Below are 18,776 nucleotides of genomic sequence, written 5' to 3'. Positions count from 1 at the left end.
ATGCTCCAGGGCCACAACACCTATCCCCTGTATCCCAGCACTGGGACTGCTGTGTGAATGACACTCCCTCAGCGCATGCGCCCTCTATCATATGTACGTGCGCACGGAGAGCTCTCTGAACAAGCGCTCGCTCCAGACGCCTCCTGGCTCAGCACGTCTGCTAGAGGCAAAGGACTCGCTCACTCTCTGCCTCTAGCATTACGCAGGCGTGCTGAGCCTGGAGGCATCGGAAGTGAACAGTGGCCCAGAGAACTCGCCGCGTGCACATGCGCTGAGGACCTGTGTGTTAATCACACAGCGGCCCCAGCGCTCACGTACAGGGGATAGGTGTTGTGGCCCTGAGGCATTGCAAACATTGTGTTTTTCAGGATGATTAAAACTGCTATAAAGCAGCCAAAAGGTATGGCTGCACTGCGTAAATCACTTTTGCTTCTTGGTATTAGGTTAAAGGGGTACTCCGCCCCCAGACAACTTATCCCCTATCCAAAGGGGGACCCATGCTGCACCCAGCATTCGTTTAGAGCGTTGGGTGCAGCGCCGGAGGCTTGTGACGCCACGCCCCCTCAATGCAAGTCTATGGGAGGGGGCGTCACGCCCCCTCCCATAGACTTGCATTGAGGGGGCGTGGCCGTGGCGTAACGAGCCTCCGCCCAGCATCGCCAGTCATCCGTCACGGAGCGAAGTTCGCTCCATGCACCGGATGTCTGGGGTGCCGCAGCAGACATCTTATCTCCTATCCTTTGGATAGGGGATAAGATGTCTAGGGGTGGGGTACCCCTTTAAAGGGGTAAAAATCCATGAAAGCTGGGTTTTAAAATGAGCACTAGTGACCCTGAGGATAGAGACTGTGGCCCCATAGTAACTAAATACGACGGCAGGATTCACCGACGCTCAATAAAGGACACCTCCCATATAGTGCATAGTCTGACCAGAACACATGTTTTATTAACACTATAAACAAATTACAAATGTACAGACTAAAATGTAACACAAGACCTCTGACCCCGAGCCCAGGTGACAGGAGGCGGTGGCCGCAGAACACCTACCTACAACATGGAACGGAATTGTTATTCACTTTCAACCAAGTGCAAAGCAGAGGAGAAAAAAAAGAAGAAAAAAAAGAAGAAAAAAAAGAAGGAAAAAAAGGAGCAAATCATGGAGTAACACTACTAGAAAGCTATAGCCAAAATAGATTTTCTTCTCTTGATGTCTGGAATTGACCGGGGGTGGAGGGGATCTGAAGCGGAGGAGAAGCCATGATCGCCGAGCGGCATACAGTACAACCGGTATCCCTGTGCACCCATGAAGGTTCCACATGTGGTAGGTAAGTTTCACCCATTCCTGAGTCGTTTGCCAAAAAAAGCTTAAACCTATCCATCCAGCGTGGTAATAGTGAGTCACAGTATTCACCCTGGCGGTGCGCGGTCCACACGGCGCTCTGTTCTACCCTTCTTCTAATCTCCACTTCTGTGACTCTTCCTCCCGGACGTCGGGCCTTATCTGATTCCTCATTCCGCCCAGCACGTTGGATGTGGCTTCCGTTGCCACAAGAAGCGGTTTGACAACCGCCGGTGGAATCTGGCGAAGGACTCCGCCCACTGCGCCGGTGACCCCTCTGTTCTCGTGTTCACGAGTCGCTGTCTCATAGATGGTTTGAGCGGTGTCTGTGATCCCCTGGGGAAAAAATAAAATAAAAGATGAGGTGTGTGAGGTGACTTAAAGGGGCACTCTGGGGCTCCAGCGTTCTGAACATTTTGTTCAGAACACTCGGAGCCAGAGCCCGTGACGTCACAACCCCTCGTGACGTCACGCCACGCCCCCCTTCATTCATGTCTATGGGAGGGAGCTTGTCGGACAACACGCCCCCTCCAATAAACATGAATGGAGGGGGAGTGGCTATAACATCACAACCACTGCCGCAGGAACCCAGCGTTCGTTTTGAACAAAAAGGACCCCCGCGATCAGACATCTCATCTAGAGAGGAGTGAATTTACAGTAAATTCGATTTGTCACTAACTTCTCGGCTCGGCAGTTGATGACTTATCCTGCGTAAATGAGTTCAGCTTTCCGGTGCTCCGGTGGGCTGGAAAAGGTGGATACATTCCTAGGAAAGAGTCTTCTAGGACTGTATCCACCTTTTCCAGCCCACGGCAGCACCTGAAAGCTGAACTCATTTACGCAGGATAAGTCATCAACTGCCGAGCCGAGAAGTTTGTGACGAATCGAATTTACTGTAAGTTCGCTCATCTCTAATCTCATCCCCTATCCTTTAGATAGGGGATAGGATGTCTAGCAGCGGAGTGCCTCTTTAAATCAGGCAGCAACGACGCAGACGCTAAGATCTGTGACGTCATTGCTGTATTTCATAGGTTTTTAAAATTAAAGGGGTACTCCGCCCCTAGACATCTTATCCCCTATCCAAAGGATACCTAATCTCCCTACACTAGGTCCCTCCGTCTACCCCCTCATCCTAGGTGGGGTGGGCACACTAATAAGGGCGGTCCCGCTCTGGAACCTACCCCTGAGTAGACCTGACTCGCCCCTATTTACAGACAGTTAGGATGTAGAGCAGTGGTCTTCAACCTGCAGACCTCCAGATGTTGCAAAACTACAACTCCCAGCATGCCCGGACAGCCAACGGCTGTCCGGGCATGCTGGGAGTTGTAGTTTTGCAACATCTGGAGGTCCGCAGGTTGAAGACCACTGATGTAGAGGGTCTCTCTGTCTCACTAGGGGGGGGGTCCTGTCTAGCTTGTTTGGGTGGGAGATGGGACAATACCCTAAAGAGCCTAATGCTCAGTATAATGAACTCCCAAACCAATAAGCTTCAAATCATGCAAAGAGGCATAGGAGGTATATGAGTGTATATCGTCACAGGATGATGGAGTATATATGTATCAAATACACTTTGTTATATAGATAAATGAACAATTAACAGGAAAAGATGCTTCAATTCGGTCATGTGATCATTATAGACACAAACCCTCCATATATCATAAAGCAATCAAACATGTTATCTGCTCCGGGCGGCAGATGATGAATTGGGGGCCGGAAACGCATCGGGACTACTAGAACATGGCCGCCCGGAGCGGATAAGATGTTTGATTGCTTTATTCTGACTCTTATGATGTTCTGCATGATACAGGGATATGATATATGGAGGGTTTGTGTCTATAATGATCACATGACCGAATTGAAGCATCTTTTCCTGTTAATTGTTCATTTATCTATATAACAAAGTGTATTTGATACATATATACTCCATCATCCTGTGACGATATACACTCATATACCTCCTATGCCTCTTTGCATGATTTGAAGCTTATTGGTTTGGGAGTTCATTATACTGAGCATTAGGCTCTTTAGGGTATTGTTCCTTCTCCCACCCAAACAAGCTAGACAGGACCCCCCCAGTGAGACAGAGAGACCCTCTACGTCAGTGGTCTTCAACCTGCGGACCTCCAGATGTTGCAAAACTACAACTCCCAGCATGCCCGGACAGCCGTTGGCTGTCCGGGCATGCTGGGAGTTGTAGTTTTGCAACATCTGGAGGTCTGCAGGTTGAAGACCACTGCTCTACATCCTAACTGTCTGTAAATAGGGGCGAGTCAGGTCTACTCAGGGGTAGGTTCCAGAGCGGGACCGCCCTTATTAGCGTGCTCACCCCACCTAGGATGAGGGGGTAGACGGAGGGACCTAGTGTAGGGAGATTAGGTAGGGGCCACCATCATCAGGCCCTCCCCCTCCCCCTCCCCTAGCCCATCCCTCCTTTCTTACACCCCACCATTCCTTTAGTCCTATTTGTGTCTATTAGAGATGAGCGAACTTACAGTAAATTCGATTCGTCACGAACTTCTCGGCTCGGCAGTTGATGCCTTATCCTGCGTAAATTAGTTTAGCCTTCAGGTGCTCCGGTGGGCTGGAAAAGGTGGATACAGTCCTAGGAAAGAGTCTCCTAGGACTGTATCCACCTTTTCCAGCCCACCGGAGCACCGGAAAGCTGAACTAATTTATGCAGGAAAAGTCATCAACTGCCGAGCCGAGAAGTTCGTGACGAATCGAATTTACTGTAAGTTTGCTCATCTCTAGTGTCTATCATTATACAATGGGCTTTTTTCATCTATTTTCTGTTCCAGCACTGGCGGCTGCAATTTATGGGTTACATAGTCACCTTTTTGGTATCATTGTCTATCGGTTGGAACATTGTTTTCATATTTTTGGTCCATAGCTAACAATAGGACCGATTTATATTTTTACCTAATGGTAAATGTGGACACGCATATATGTTTTAAGACATTGGTCTTCAAACTGTGGCCCTCCAGATGTTACAAAACTACAATTCCCAGCATGCCCGGACAGCCGTTGGCTGTCCGGGCATGCTGGGAGTTGTAGTTTTGCAACATCTGGAGGGCCACAGTTTGAAGACTGCTGTTTTAAGAGATTCATTAAAAGTTAAGTTTTAGTGTTCTCTGTGATTTTTGTCGAAGACGGACACTTTTTTGACACCATCTTATTGAAGTGATTTTGTAGATTTGTAAATTACCTCTATTAAAAAAAAATCTTAATCCTTCCAGTACTTATCAGCTTCTGTATACTACAGAGGAAGTTGAATAAATGTCTTTCCTGTCTGACCACGGTGCTCTCTGCTGACACCTCTGTCCATGTCAGGAACTGTCCAGAGTAGGAGCAAATCCCCCATAGCACATTCTTTGCACAGGGGCCCTCCGCTTTCCGAGTCCATCCCCTGAAAGAAATCTCTCCCCCCTTTAATTAAAGATTAGGTTATGTAATTAATTTAATTAATTATTATTATTTTTTCCACTGTATTTCGGGCGGATTCAGGTTGGGAGGGAGGGAGGGATTTAAAAAAATAATAATAATAATAAAAAATTAAAATTAAAAAAATAATTTCTATTGTATTGTTAACGTTTTCATTGTACAATGATTATTTAAATAAAAAGTGATAACATTTAAAAAAATTAATAAATAAAAAAGTGAGAGGCGCCACCTGATGAATTTGGGCAGCAACTGGGACAACCACAAACTTACGAAGCAGGTTTTGCACTGCGCGGATGATATATTCCGTTAAAGTATATAGACGTTTCCACAAGTGCTCAATATACACTATATTACCTCTTTAACCACGGTGTACGCTTTGGCCACGCCTTCCCTTAAGTCTACAGGTTGATGCACCAGCCGATGGTGAGAAAATCGCTTCGCTCTTCTCAATTCAACAGGACTTGGTCCGGGTGACACCATGTCATAGGCGGTCTCTGCGGCGGCCTGAACAGAAGAGGGAAAAGTAGGTTATAAACATATGCTAGAAATAATCGGTGGTGGTCCCAGAGGTGAGACCACCGCCTATCAGACACTGGAGTTACTGACTCGTTTTGTTAGACGAGACAGCGACAGTGGTGATTAGAGATGAGCGAACTTACAGGAAATTCGATTCGTCACGAACTTCTCGGCTCGGCGGTTGATGACTTTTCCTGAATAAATTAGTTCAGCTTTCAGGTGCTCCCGTGGGCTGGAAAAGGTGGATACAGTCCTAGGAGACTCTTTCCTAGGACTGTATCCACCTTTTCCAGCCCACCGGAGCACCGGAAAGCTGAACTAATTTACGCAGGATAAGTCATCAACTGCCGAGCCGAGAAGTTCGTGACGAATCGAATTTACTGTAAGTTCGCTCATCTCTAGTGGTGATCTGACAAATATACTGCCATAGTCATGTGGTGGTCTGGTAATCGGTAACTAACCTTTAGGGCAGTGTTTACCCAAGCAGGGTGCCTCCAGCTGTTGCAAAACTACAACTTCCAGGATGCCCGGACAGCCAACGGCTGTCCGGGCATGCTGGGAGTTGTAGTTTTGCAACAGCTGGAGGCAGCTTGCTTGGGAAACACTGCTTTAGGATGTGTTTATTTGGTTAAAGGGGTACTCCGGTGGAAAACTTTTTTTTTTTTTTATCAACTGGTACCAAAAAGTTAAACAGATTTGTAAATTACTTCTATTAAAAAATCTTAATCCTTCCAGTACTTATTAGCTGCTGAATACTACAGAGGAAATACTTTTCTTTTTGGAACACAGAGCTCTCTACTGACATCACGAGCACAGTGCTCTCTGCTGACATCTCTGTCCATTTTAGGAACTGTCCAGAGCAGCATATGGGGATTTTCTCCTGCTCTGGACAGTTCTTAAAATGGACAGAGATGTCAGCAGAGAGCACTGTGCTCGTGATGTCAGAGCTCTGTGTTCCAAAAAGAAAATAATTTCCTCTGTAGTATTCAGCAGCTAAAAAGTACTGGAAGGATTAAGATTTTTTAATAGAAGTAATTTACAAATCTGTTTAACTTTCTGGCACCAGTTGATTATTATGGATATGCCATTTTTTGATAAAAAATTAATAAATCAATAAATAAAATAAAAAAACAAAAAAAAAAACTTTTGCAAGGTCAAGTTGATTTTTATTCTTTGGTAAAATAAGAATATGAAAGAGTTATTGCCAAACCTTTTGCATAAAATATAAGGAATGGGATGTTCTGCAAAAAAAAGGAACAGCAAAAAAGGAACAGCTACACGATGTGATATCTAAAAATAAAAATTGCTATAGAATAAAATTTATTTCTAGCTTTTTGACATTAAAGGAGAAATGTGGCGCAAAACTTAACTCCTGTGCCCGGGCTGCAAAATCTTTACGTTTTTTTTAAATTTCTTTCTTTCTTTTTTTAATTCACCTTCCAACGTTCCCCTGTTGCGCCGATATCGGCATCCCATTCCTCCGGCACTGCTCGGCTCCCTTCTTCTTAGGCTCAGAATGTTACACTGCGGTCAGCGTATCACCGGCCCCAGCAATGTCCCCCGTCGGCTGGTGATAGGCCGAGAGCACTGTCATGTAAGGAGCTCTGGTCCCGCCTTCTCCCTGCTGTCCAGGCTCCTTACATGACAGTGCTCTCAGCCTATCACCGGCCGAGGCGGGACATTGCTGTGGCCGGTGATACGCTGACTGCAGTGTAACATTCCGAGCCTAAGAAGCATGGAGCAGAGCAGCGCCGGAGGAAGGCAATGCCGATATCGGTGCAACGGGGGAACGTAGGAAGGTGAGTTAAAGGTTTTTTTTTTCCAGCCCGGGAATAGGAGGAGTTAAAAGTTTTGTGCCGCATTTCTCCTTTAAGTTACGGCCCTTCAGCAGTTTGTCCCCACCTCTTTGCCCAAGAACCCTCTAGGGAATTGTTGGTAGTTATCTGTGTCCAAGTTGGATCCAAGTTGAGGCTCAGTGACAAGACAGAACTGGGGTGAGGGGACCCCCACCTGTGTATATGGAATGTCCATGGTGGAAAAATTCCTTTAATCTCTGAATGTGATAAGCTTGTGATTTGCATCCTCACCATGTACGTGAACCACAAGGAAGGAAATACCTGTATGGTCTGCACAACTCTGTTGGTCAGCTCCAGAGCAGCCATGGCGGTGGACGTGCCGAACGATGCAGCCCCTCTTTGGAAGCCTCGAACGATGCGGCCATCTTTGTAGTATTGTTCTATGGGTAGCCACACCAAATCCCTAAGACCCTGAACTAAAACCAGACAAACAAACAGTGTGAGAAGTTAAAGGGGTACTCCACTGGAAAAAAAAAAAATTAAATCATCTGGTGCCAGAAAGTTAAGCAGATTTGTAAATTACTTCTATTAAAAAATGTGCAACGCCCCTGTGCGGTGTCATCAAGGCAACGTCAGTACTCCGGGGCCGGGCACGAAGCGCGGAGAAGAGGCCCCCCCGGCGAAAATGGACAGCCCGCAACGACTAACCATCTCCACCGGACGGTCTCTGCAGCATAGATGGCCCGGACCAGCTCACCATAACTTCCCGTCGAGGGGAGGTGAGTACAAAACAAAAGGGAGGGGGGGGGGGGGGGTGTGGCCTGCATGATGACTAAGGCCACAGTGGTCTTCAACCTGTGGACCTCCAGAGGTTTCAAAACTACAACACCCAGCACAGCCGATGGCTGTCCGGGCATGCTGGGAGTTGTAGTTTTACAACTTCTGAAGGTCCGCAGGTTGAAGATCACTGATGAAGGGATTGACAGGCAGTGATGATGAAGGGGGGGGGGATGATGACGGGGGTCTGGATGATGACATGGGGGGGATGATGTATTTCCCACCCTAGGCTTATAGTCGAGTCAATAACTTTTCCTGGGTTTTTGGGGTAAAATTAGGAGCCTCGGCTTATATTCGAGTATAAACGGATTAGTCAGAGCACCACTAGTTACTTCTATTTGATGAAATTCGTACTTTCTCTTACTTATTAACGAGTACTGGAAGCAAATTGTAGGTTAGGTACAGAGATGTATCTGGTCACAGCAGAGGAGGCGCAGCGCATGCGCCGCGAAACGTTTTGCATCTTGGTTATTAAAGTCCACTTTTATCCTCCATATCGTGTCTTGGTCAGTCAGCGCGGTGTGAGCCGGTTTTCTGCACTGAAGCCTACTCTTTCCATTTACTTGTCGTCATTCACCGGAGGGAAGTGGACGACCTATTATCTTTTGTGCCTTCATCATTGTTGTGTATGAATCTACACAACCACCCAGGATGAGCAGTCATTCATTCCTTCTCTCACACCGGGTATTATCAGTATTACCCTATGGAGCGCTTGTTCTTTTACTTCTCCTGTATTTTACCTTGGCACAGAGATATACAGGTAACAGCGGGTTGGACAAGAACAATGGAGCTGACAGGTTCCCTTCAAGAACCCTTTAAAACACAGACTGACATAAAAGAGAATGTACAAGTGATAGAACAGTCACCTAGTTGAACCAAAGAATGCATCGGTCCCACTCCTCCCAGAATGCCAGGCAGCTGATTCTTCTTTATATCAGTCAGCCATTCATTGATGGCATAAGAGAACAGCTTGTCCACACCTAAGAGACTGGAGAAGAAAACCCAACATTAAAGGAGTACTCCAGCGCAACATAACTTATCCCCTATCCAGCATACAGCCGCGGCCCCGTCCAGGAGATCCCGGGGAGCTCCAGCGCTTGGACCCCCCACGATCTATAACTTATCCCCTATCCGAAGGATAGGGGATAAGTTATATTGCACTACAGATGTCCTTTAATAGGAAATGAGGGAAATTAACCTATTCTCTATCCACATGACAGGAGATAAGTGTCTGATCACAGGGGGTCTGACCACTGGACCCCCCACCCGGATCTCTTGTACTGGGCCCGCCGATTCACCTGTCCCCGGTTCCCTCCAACCTCCACTATCGGAGACCAGCAGTAGTGACGGGCCCCGCAACAATCACTGGCTAAGACTGGGGTCCGACTCAACTGGTGAATGGCTTAGCGGGCAGTCACTCCTGCTAGTCTCAAAATCTGGGGGCTGGAGTGCTCAGAGGATGGATAAGTTGTGTACAAGAGATTGCAGGGGTCTCAGTGGTCAGACCCCTCAAGATCAGACACTTAGGCTGCTTTCACACTATAAAAATACTCCGTAATGAACGTCCGTCATTAAAATCTTGAAAATCGGCCATTAAACGGCCGTTCGAAAATCCCATTATAGTCTATGGGATTTTTCTAATAGCCTGTTATTTTGTGACGGGTGAATGCACTATTTCTCCCGTTACTATCGTCCATCACAAAATATAGAAAAATCCCATAGACTATAATGGGATTTTCTAACTGGCGTTAGGGATTGTTTAACGGACGATTTTCAAGATTTTTATGACAGACGTTCATTACGGAGGTATTTTTATAGTGTGAAAGCAGCCTTAGCAAGACAATAAGTAGAGTTCCCCAGAATACCCCTTTAATAAATATCAATACTGTGTATCAATGGATTATATGCAGGAAGAGCACATGATGGAGGGGCATAGTAAATATAGTGATCCTATAAGAATTAGGCTTGTCTATTTGGAAATTTCTTAACTTTCTTGCCTTAAAGTATCCCAGTCATTTAAAAAACGTATGGCTTGTCATAAAGATAGTGGGGTCTGGGTGCTTAGACCCCCACACTTGTCACCTATGTAGAACAGGCTTGGAAGAGGCGCTCATCTATGTGTACTGAGATTTTGAATGATCAAAACTTTATAGATAAGGTAAAAAAGTTTTATAAATTACAGTAATTCTTTAACGCAACGAGTCTAGGCTTTAAATGTAACACACCATTTAAATACTTAGTATAAGAATGTCTGTACTAGGTAAATAGCAGAGCGCAGCATCATGTTACCGTCTCATAGCAGCATGCAGAATGTTCATTCAGCAGCTTCTGCATCTGTATATGAAAATGCCCATTGTACCTTTACCTACAGCAGTGATTATTATTTACCCATGCCGGTAGCATAGTCTCTTCAGCTTTAACTCAGAGTTGTTCAGCTGGGCCAGTCCTATCAGTATTCCAGTTAGAGTACCCTAGAAAAAAATACACACAATGAAATCAATGTTGACAAAATATTTAGATATCAGCTAGACCAGGGTTTCCCAACCAGGGTGCCTCCAGCTGTTGCAAAACTACAACACCCAGCATGCCCGGACAGACAAAGGCTGTACGGGCATGCTGGGAGTTGTAATTTTGCAACAGCTGGCGGCACCCTGGTTGGGAAACACTGAGATAGACAGCTGAGGAAGGCAATGTATTTGCCGAAACGTGTCTAGTATACCCTTCAGGGAACAACGTTTCTATTAGAACTTGGAGAGTGTTGGGACATTGTCTTTTCTACATGTACCTACCTCCATGTGCACCACCACACAATGGGATCAATACAGAAAAAATATCTACAGATAGGTAAGGCTCTTTCCATATTGGATATCTGAGGAAGCCAAGGTGTTTGCCAAAACTCGTCTATTATACCCCTAAATGGAATCAATGTTGACAAAATATTTAGATAACAGACCAGTGTTTCCCAACCAGGGTGCCCCCAGCTGTTGCAAAACTATAATTCCCAGCATGCCCGGACAGCCAAAGGCTGTCCGGGGATGCTGTGAGTTGTAGTTTTGCAACAGCTGAAGGCACCTTGGTTGGGAAACACTGAGTTGGAGAGCTGAGGAAGGCAATGTATTTGCAGAAACGTTTCTAGTATACCCTTAAGGGAACAACGTTTCTATTAGAACTTGGTGAGTGTTGGGACATTGTCTTTTCTACATGTACCTACCTCCATGTGCACCACCACACAATGGGATCAATACTGATAAAATATCTACAGATAGGTAAGGCTCTTTTCATATTGGATATCTGAGGAAGCCAAGGAGTGTGCCAAAACTCGTCTATTATACCCCTAAATGTGAAAATTTAGGGGTATAATAGGGGGACGTTGATTTTTGTAACTGTACCTACCTCCACGTGCACTACGGAGTGCTGACATCCTATCTTTCCCTTTGTTCATATTGGTGTCATGGCTTTTATTTATTTAAGACAGATCACGGTTTAAACAGAAGCCAAAAAAGAACCGTCAAGTCACCTTGTGTAGGTCGGTCCATATTCTCTTATATAGGTGCTTTGTAGATTACACATTATTAGAGCAAAGTAAGAAGGTGAAGCCTACCTGGTCCATGGAGACATGTTTTCCATGATAATCCAATCTTATTGGAACCTCAGAGGTAAACCGGAATTCCCTGCATAAGAGAAAGAGAATGGTTAGCAGTATAGATAGATGTAGAGGAGGGTGATACCCATCTGTCAAATAGGTGAATAGAGGCCACACACCGAAAAAACACAGGTTGGTCATCATACGAGGAGACGTCATACATGGCGTCCTCATCGAACTCTGTAAAATTCACATCGCCATTTCTCACAGGCTGATTCTGTCCGAGAAACGAAATAACAGGGATTCTTTCTTGGGGGTTCAGATGCTTTGGCAAAGTGCAAGTGACATCAGAACCTGGTGTTCTCTTCACTGGAAGTAAAAATGGGCAAAACATAAAGGAGCAGATGAGACAAAAAACTCAATGTGTACACAGCATTACCGATCTGTCCTGTCATCCACAGAGAAAAAAAAAATCATGTACAATAATATACCCTATTATAAGAGGAAGTTGTTATTTTTCATGGAATTTTTCCCCCCAAACTAATACAGTAACTACTATAATACTGCCCCCTAAGTACAAAAATATAATTACTATAATATTGCCCCATCTAAAAAATGATAACTGCTATAATAAAGCCTCCTATGTACAAGAATATAACTACTATAATACTGCTCCTATGTACAAGAATATAACTACTATAATACTGCCTCCTATATACAAGAATATAACTACTATAATACTGCCCCTATATACAAGAATATAACTACTATAATACTGCCCCTATATACAAGAATATAACTACTATAATACTGCTCCTATATACAAGAATATAACCACGATAATACTGCTCCTATATAAAAAAATATAACTACTATAATACTGCTCCCTATGTACAAGAATATAACTACTATAATACTGCTCCTATATACAATAATATAACTACTATAATACTGCCTCCTATATACAAGAATATAACTACTATAATACTGCCTCCTATATGCAAGAATATAACTACTATAATACTGCTCCTATATACAAGAATATAACTACTATAATACTGCTCCTATATACAAGAATATAACTACTATAATACTGCTCCTATATACAAGAATATAACTACTATAATACTGCTCCTATATACATGAATATAACTACTATAATACTGCTCCTATATACAAGAATATAACTACTATAATACAGCTCTTATATACAAGAATATAACTACTATAATACTGCCTCCTATATACAAGAATGTAATTACTATAATATGGCCCCTATGTACAAGAATATAACTACTATGATACTGCTCCTATATACAAGAATATAACTACTATAATATTGCTCCTATATAAAAGAATATAACTACTATAATACTGCTCCTATATACAAGAATATAACTACTATAATACTGCTCCTATATACAAGAATATAACTACTATAATAGTGCTCCTATATACAAGAATATAACTACTATAATACTGCTCCTATATACAAGAATATAACTACTATAATACTGCTCCTATATACAAGAATATATAACTACTATAATACTGGTCCTATATACAAGAATATAACTACTATAATACTGCTCCTATATACAAGAATATAACTACTATAATACTGCTCCTATATACAAGAATATAACTACTATAATACTGCTCCTATATACAAGAATATAACTACTATAATACTGTCTCCAATGGATAATAAGTAATACATTACCTATGTACAGATGGCATAGAAACCAACCATTTCTAGGCTCCTCGTTACAACCTGTCAGCAGGAAAACAGGGGTGAAAGCAAACCCATGGCTAGATAGGGCTAGTTATCAGGATTATTTTTTATTTCACTTGTCCTCTCCATTAGCAAGATATAAGCCTTTTTGTTATTATGCAAATGAGAATCAAGTGCCAAGGGGGCGTTTCCCTGCACAGCAATATCCCAGGTAGGTCCAGCCCATATCCTTTTGATCACAGCACCACTACCAACTTGTATCCATCTACCCTGTCTTACTGACCGTGACTAGATACAGAGGGCTGGACTTCCCTGGGCTCTTGCTTCACTGGGGAACACCCACTGGGCACTTCAGTCTCATTTGCATAACAACAAAAAAGGCTTATATCTTGCGAACAGAGAAGCCTATGGAAACAAAACTGGTATGCTCAGAATCCTGATGACTAGCCCTATCTAGCCACGGGCTTGTTTACACCCGTGTTATCCTACCGCCAAGTCTGCTTTCCTACTAAGTAACATAAATATGGACGTCTTATTGTTTTCTCCTGTGATTTACGGCGACGGTAACTTTGATTATACCTTCAGGATCCGGAGTCACCAATATTTCCACTTCTGAAGAAAGACTTGTGAAGAAATCCTTCAAGAAGAACAAGGCATCCTATAAATAAAGGCAAGAAAGACATCGTCACAGCTCCGACCTATTCAGGAACATCATCGAAATCCAGATCTACAGCAATACACATAAAATTCACCAGAAACCTGCAGATTTAGCAGGACAGATGTTGCAAAACTACAACTCCCAGCATGCCCGGACAGCCAACGGCTGTCCGGACATGCTGGTAGCTGTAGTTTTGCAACAGCTGGAGGTTTATAGTTAGGAGACCACTCCAGGTATCCTCATATGATCATATTCGGAAGCATTTGACTTAATGGATAATTGTTTTGGAAGTAAAGAAGGGAAGATCATATTAATAATGCACAGGAAGAAGCCATATCCTGTTTATCCTAAGCAAAAAGGAGGATGGGGGTTTAGTCAGCCGGAAAAGTATTTAGTGAGAGATTTTGTTAATCCTGCATCCAATAATTCAGAAAGCCTGGCGATCCATACCAGCAGAATAGTGAGTGCAGCTCTGGAGTATAATACAGGATATAACTCAGGATCAGCACAGGATAAGTAATGTAATGTATGTACACAGTGACCTCACCAGCAGAATAGTGAGTACAGCTCTGGAGTATAATACAGGATATAACTCAGGATCAGTATAGGATAAGTAATGTAATGTATGTACACAGTGACCCCACCAGCAGAATAGTGAGTACATCTCTGGAGTATAATACGGAATATAACTCAGGATCAGTACAGGATAAGTAATGTAATGTATGTACACAGTGACCTCACCAGCAGAATAGTGAGTACAGCTCTGGAGTATAATACAGGATATAACTCAGGATCAGTACAGGATAAGTAATGTAATGTATGTACACAGTGACCTCACCAGCAGAATAGTGAGTGCAGCTCTGGAGTATAATACAGGATATAACTCAGGATCAGTACAGGATAAGTAATGTAATGTATGTACACAGTGACCTCACCAGTAGAATAGTGAGTACAGCTCTGGAGTATAATACAGGATATAACTCAGGATCAGTACAGGATAAGTAATGTAATGTATGTACACAGTGACCTCACCAGCAGAATAGTGAGTACAGCTCTGGAGTATAATACAGGATATAACTCAGGATCAGTACAGGATAAGTAATGTAATGTATGTACACAGTGACCTCACCAGCAGAATAGTGAGTGCAGCTCTGGAGTATAATACAGGATATAACTCAGGATCAGTACAGGATAAGTAATGTAATGTATGTACACAGTGACCTCACCAGTAGAATAGTGAGTACAGCTCTGGAGTATAATACAGGATATAACTCAGGATCAGTACCGGATAAGTAATGTAATGTATGTACACAGTGACCTCACCAGCAGAATAGTGAGTACAGCTCTGGAGTATAATACAGGATATAACTCAGGATCAGTACAGGATAAGTAATGTAATGTATGTACACAGTGACCTCACCAGCAGAATAGTGAGTACAGCTCTGGAGTATAATACAGGATATAACTCAGGATCAGTACAGGATAAGTAATGTAATGTATGTACACAGTGACCTCACCAGCAGAATAGTGAGTGCAGCTCTGGAGTATAATACAGGATATAACTCAGGATCAGTACAGGATAAGTAATGTAATGTATGTACACAGTGACCTCACCAGTAGAATAGTGAGTACAGCTCTGGAGTATAATACAGGATATAACTCAGGATCAGTACCGGATAAGTAATGTAATGTATGTACACAGTGACCTCACCAGCAGAATAGTGAGTACAGCTCTGGAGTATAATACAGGATATAACTCAGGATCAGTACAGGATAAGTAATGTAATGTATGTACACAGTGACCTCACCAGCAGAATAGTGAGTGCAGCTCTGGAGTATAATACAGGATATAACTCAGGATCAGTACAGGATAAGTAATGTAATGTATGTACACAGTGACCTCACCAGTAGAATAGTGAGTACAGCTCTGGAGTATAATACAGGATATAACTCAGGATCAGTACCGGATAAGTAATGTAATGTATGTACACAGTGACCTCACCAGCAGAATAGTGAGTACAGCTCTGGAGTATAATACAGGATATAACTCAGGATCAGTACAGGATAAGTAATGTAATGTATGTACACAGTGACCTCACCAGCAGAATAGTGAGTACAGCTCTGGAGTATAATACAGGATATAACTCAGGATCAGTATAGGATAAGTAATGTAATGTATGTACACAGTGACCTCACCAGCAGAATAGTGAGTACAGCTCTGGAGTATAATACAGGATATAACTCAGGATCAGTACAGTATAAGTAATGTAATGTATGTACACAGTGACCTCACCAGCAGAATAGTGAGTACAGCTCTGGAGTATAATACAGGATATAACTCAGGATCAGTACAGGATAAGTAATGTATGTACACAGTGACCTCACCAGCAGAATAGTGAGTACAGCTCTGGAGTATAATACAGGATATAACTCAGGATCAGTACAGGATAAGTAATGTAATGTATGTACACAGTGACCTCACCAGCAGAATAGTGAGTGCAGTTCTTGAGTATAATATTATATATCTATATTTATTTATATATTTAGTTTTAGGAAAGTGATGTTTGTATGTGCTGTTTGCTGATTTTATTTGTCATTCCTAGTTAAGATAAATACTGTATAGTTACTTAGGCTTATTTTCAGAAGGCCACTTAGCTCTCCTGATATGCCTGTTATACTAAATACTTGTGCCCTATCAATATTTTATTATAACCCTGTATTGCGCACACACACCAGAAAAGACATGTCAGGAGAGTGGACGGAATCTCTATCCTTTCCTCGGTTTGGCCCTTACAAACCACCTCTCTGTCTTACCTGGTCAATGTTGAGGCGAATCGGCATGAGCGTTACCCGCAGACAGCATTCTTGTGGGGAATGGGAAGACTCAGGTCGCACGTGTAAGGCTTTGACTGTAAGCTGGGGGGGGGGGGGGGGGGAACAATAGACAAAAGAAGACAAAATATTTGCATTAGTAGAATGTTTTCTCAGCTTAAACATTAGAAGTCATGAATTGTGGACACAAGGCCCTGTTGTTTCCCTGTGATGTCCGGCCAACAGCTTCTCCAAGCAAGACTATGAAACTCTGTTATATAAAAGAAACGACGCAACGACTTCCGACCATAGGCCTTGTGTGATACTGCAGATCAGTCCCATCCGTATGAATAGGGCGGAGATACAATACCAACACAGGCCCTGGATGGTTTAGGAAAAAGCACAGAGCCTTTTTATATCATCTTAAAGGGGTAGTCCAGTGGTGAACAACTTATCCCCTATCCTAAGGATAGGGGATAAGTTTGAGATTGCGGGGGGTCCGACCGCTGGGGCCCCCTGCGATCTCTCTGTACGGGGGCCAGGCTCTCCGGCCAGACAGCGGGTGTCGACCTCCGCACGAAGCGGCGGCCAACACGCCCCCCTGAATACATCTCAATGGCAGAGCCGGAGATTGCCGAAGGCAGCGCTTCGGCTCTGCCATAGAGTTGTATTGAAGGGGAGTGTCGGCCGCCGCTTCGTGCGGAGGTCGACACGCCCCCTTCCCGCAGGCTTTCGGGGCTCTGTACAGGAGATCGCAGGGGGCCCGCAGCGGTCGGACCCCCCGCGATCTCAAACTTATCCCCTATCCTTAGGATAGGGGATAAGTTGTTCACCACTGGACTACCCCTTTAAACTTCACCTTTGACCACTTCCAGTACATGGATGCACAATTACAACCTGATTTCGATGCCAATTAGCTCTCTGACAGAGAGGTGGCACTAAGAGCTAATTTGCATACCTTTTGCCCAAAGAGCATTGTCTGTAGGGAAGCCTTCACCGGGGGATCTCTACAAGGAGAAACAGCCCCTATTAAGCCTTATTTGAGGTCGTCTTACTATGATTGACAGCTGGATCCCTGCTGTGACGAGTGCCATGAGAAGATGCTGTGATCCCGGTCATTTAACCTTAACCCTAACTGCAAACTCTGTATAGTCTACATTTTTTCTTCTCTCATTAGAGCAGTGTTTCCCAACCAGTGTTCTTCTGGAGCAGGAGAGGTTTGCTATGGGGACTTGCTTCTACTCTGGACAGTTCCTGACATGGACAGAGGTGGCAGCAGAAAGCACTGTGGTCAGACTGGAAAGAACTACACAACTTCCTCTGGAGCATACAGCAGGATTATTTAACAAAAGTAATTTACAAATCTATATCACTTTCTGGAGCCAGTTAATGTGAAAAACTGTTTTCCACCGGAGTACCGATTTAAACCGGGCCAGAAAGTTACACATATTCGTAAATTACTTCTAAATAAAAATATTAATCCTTCCAGTACTTATCAGCTGCTGTATGCTCCACAGGAAGTTGTGTAGTTCTTTTCAGTCTGTACAGTTCCTGACACGGAAAGAGGTGTCAGCAGAGAGAACTGTGGTCAGACTGAAAAAGAACTATACAACTTCCTCTGTAGTATACAGCAGCTGATAAGTACTGGAAGGATTAAGATTTTTTTAATAGAAGTAATTTACAAATCTGTATAACTTTCTGGAGCCAGTTCATATGAAAAAATTTTTTTCCCACTGGAGTACCCCTTTAAGGGCCCATTCACACAGTAGATATTCCGTGCTAATTAGTCGGCACCATGTTTATGCTTTCAGTGGAGTCCAGAATTTGATTTCCATGGTGAAAATTCTGAAGTAATCGCAGTGCAGCAGAATCCCATTAAAAACAATGGGGCGGGGGGGCTGCTGCACTAGAAATATTCCATGTGAATGTGCCCTAACAGAATGAGGCGATAATACAAAGTATTGCAATATTATAATGTGTATATATATATATATATATATATATATATATATATATATATATGTGTGTATATATGTATGTGTGTGTGTGTGTGTGTGTGTG

At 43.4% G+C, this 18,776-nt stretch overlaps 1 protein-coding gene across 1 annotated transcript in view; it reads right to left on the bottom strand.

Moving 5' to 3' along the window:
• Positions 1-923: 923 nt before the first annotated feature.
• Positions 924-18,776, bottom strand: part of ATG2B (autophagy related 2B) — a 97,969-nt gene continuing 80,116 nt past the window's right edge. Inside the window, exons 34-42 of the mRNA XM_056546119.1 lie at positions 16,719-16,820; positions 13,826-13,904; positions 11,691-11,880; positions 11,530-11,599; positions 10,317-10,399; positions 8,795-8,916; positions 7,413-7,567; positions 5,134-5,283; positions 924-1,674 (exon numbers count right to left, since the gene is read on the bottom strand). Of these exons, the coding sequence (XP_056402094.1) occupies positions 1,444-1,674; positions 5,134-5,283; positions 7,413-7,567; positions 8,795-8,916; positions 10,317-10,399; positions 11,530-11,599; positions 11,691-11,880; positions 13,826-13,904; positions 16,719-16,820 (1,182 nt within the window). The 3' untranslated portion in view covers positions 924-1,443. The remainder of the gene's footprint in view (positions 1,675-5,133; positions 5,284-7,412; positions 7,568-8,794; positions 8,917-10,316; positions 10,400-11,529; positions 11,600-11,690; positions 11,881-13,825; positions 13,905-16,718; positions 16,821-18,776) is intronic.

This window comes from Hyla sarda, chromosome 11 (genome assembly GCF_029499605.1).
Source record: "Hyla sarda isolate aHylSar1 chromosome 11, aHylSar1.hap1, whole genome shotgun sequence".
In the NCBI taxonomy this organism is placed as follows: Eukaryota; Metazoa; Chordata; class Amphibia; order Anura; family Hylidae; genus Hyla; species Hyla sarda.
The sequence above is the reverse complement of the archived record's forward strand: the minus strand, read 5'-3'. Positions and strand labels throughout refer to the sequence as shown.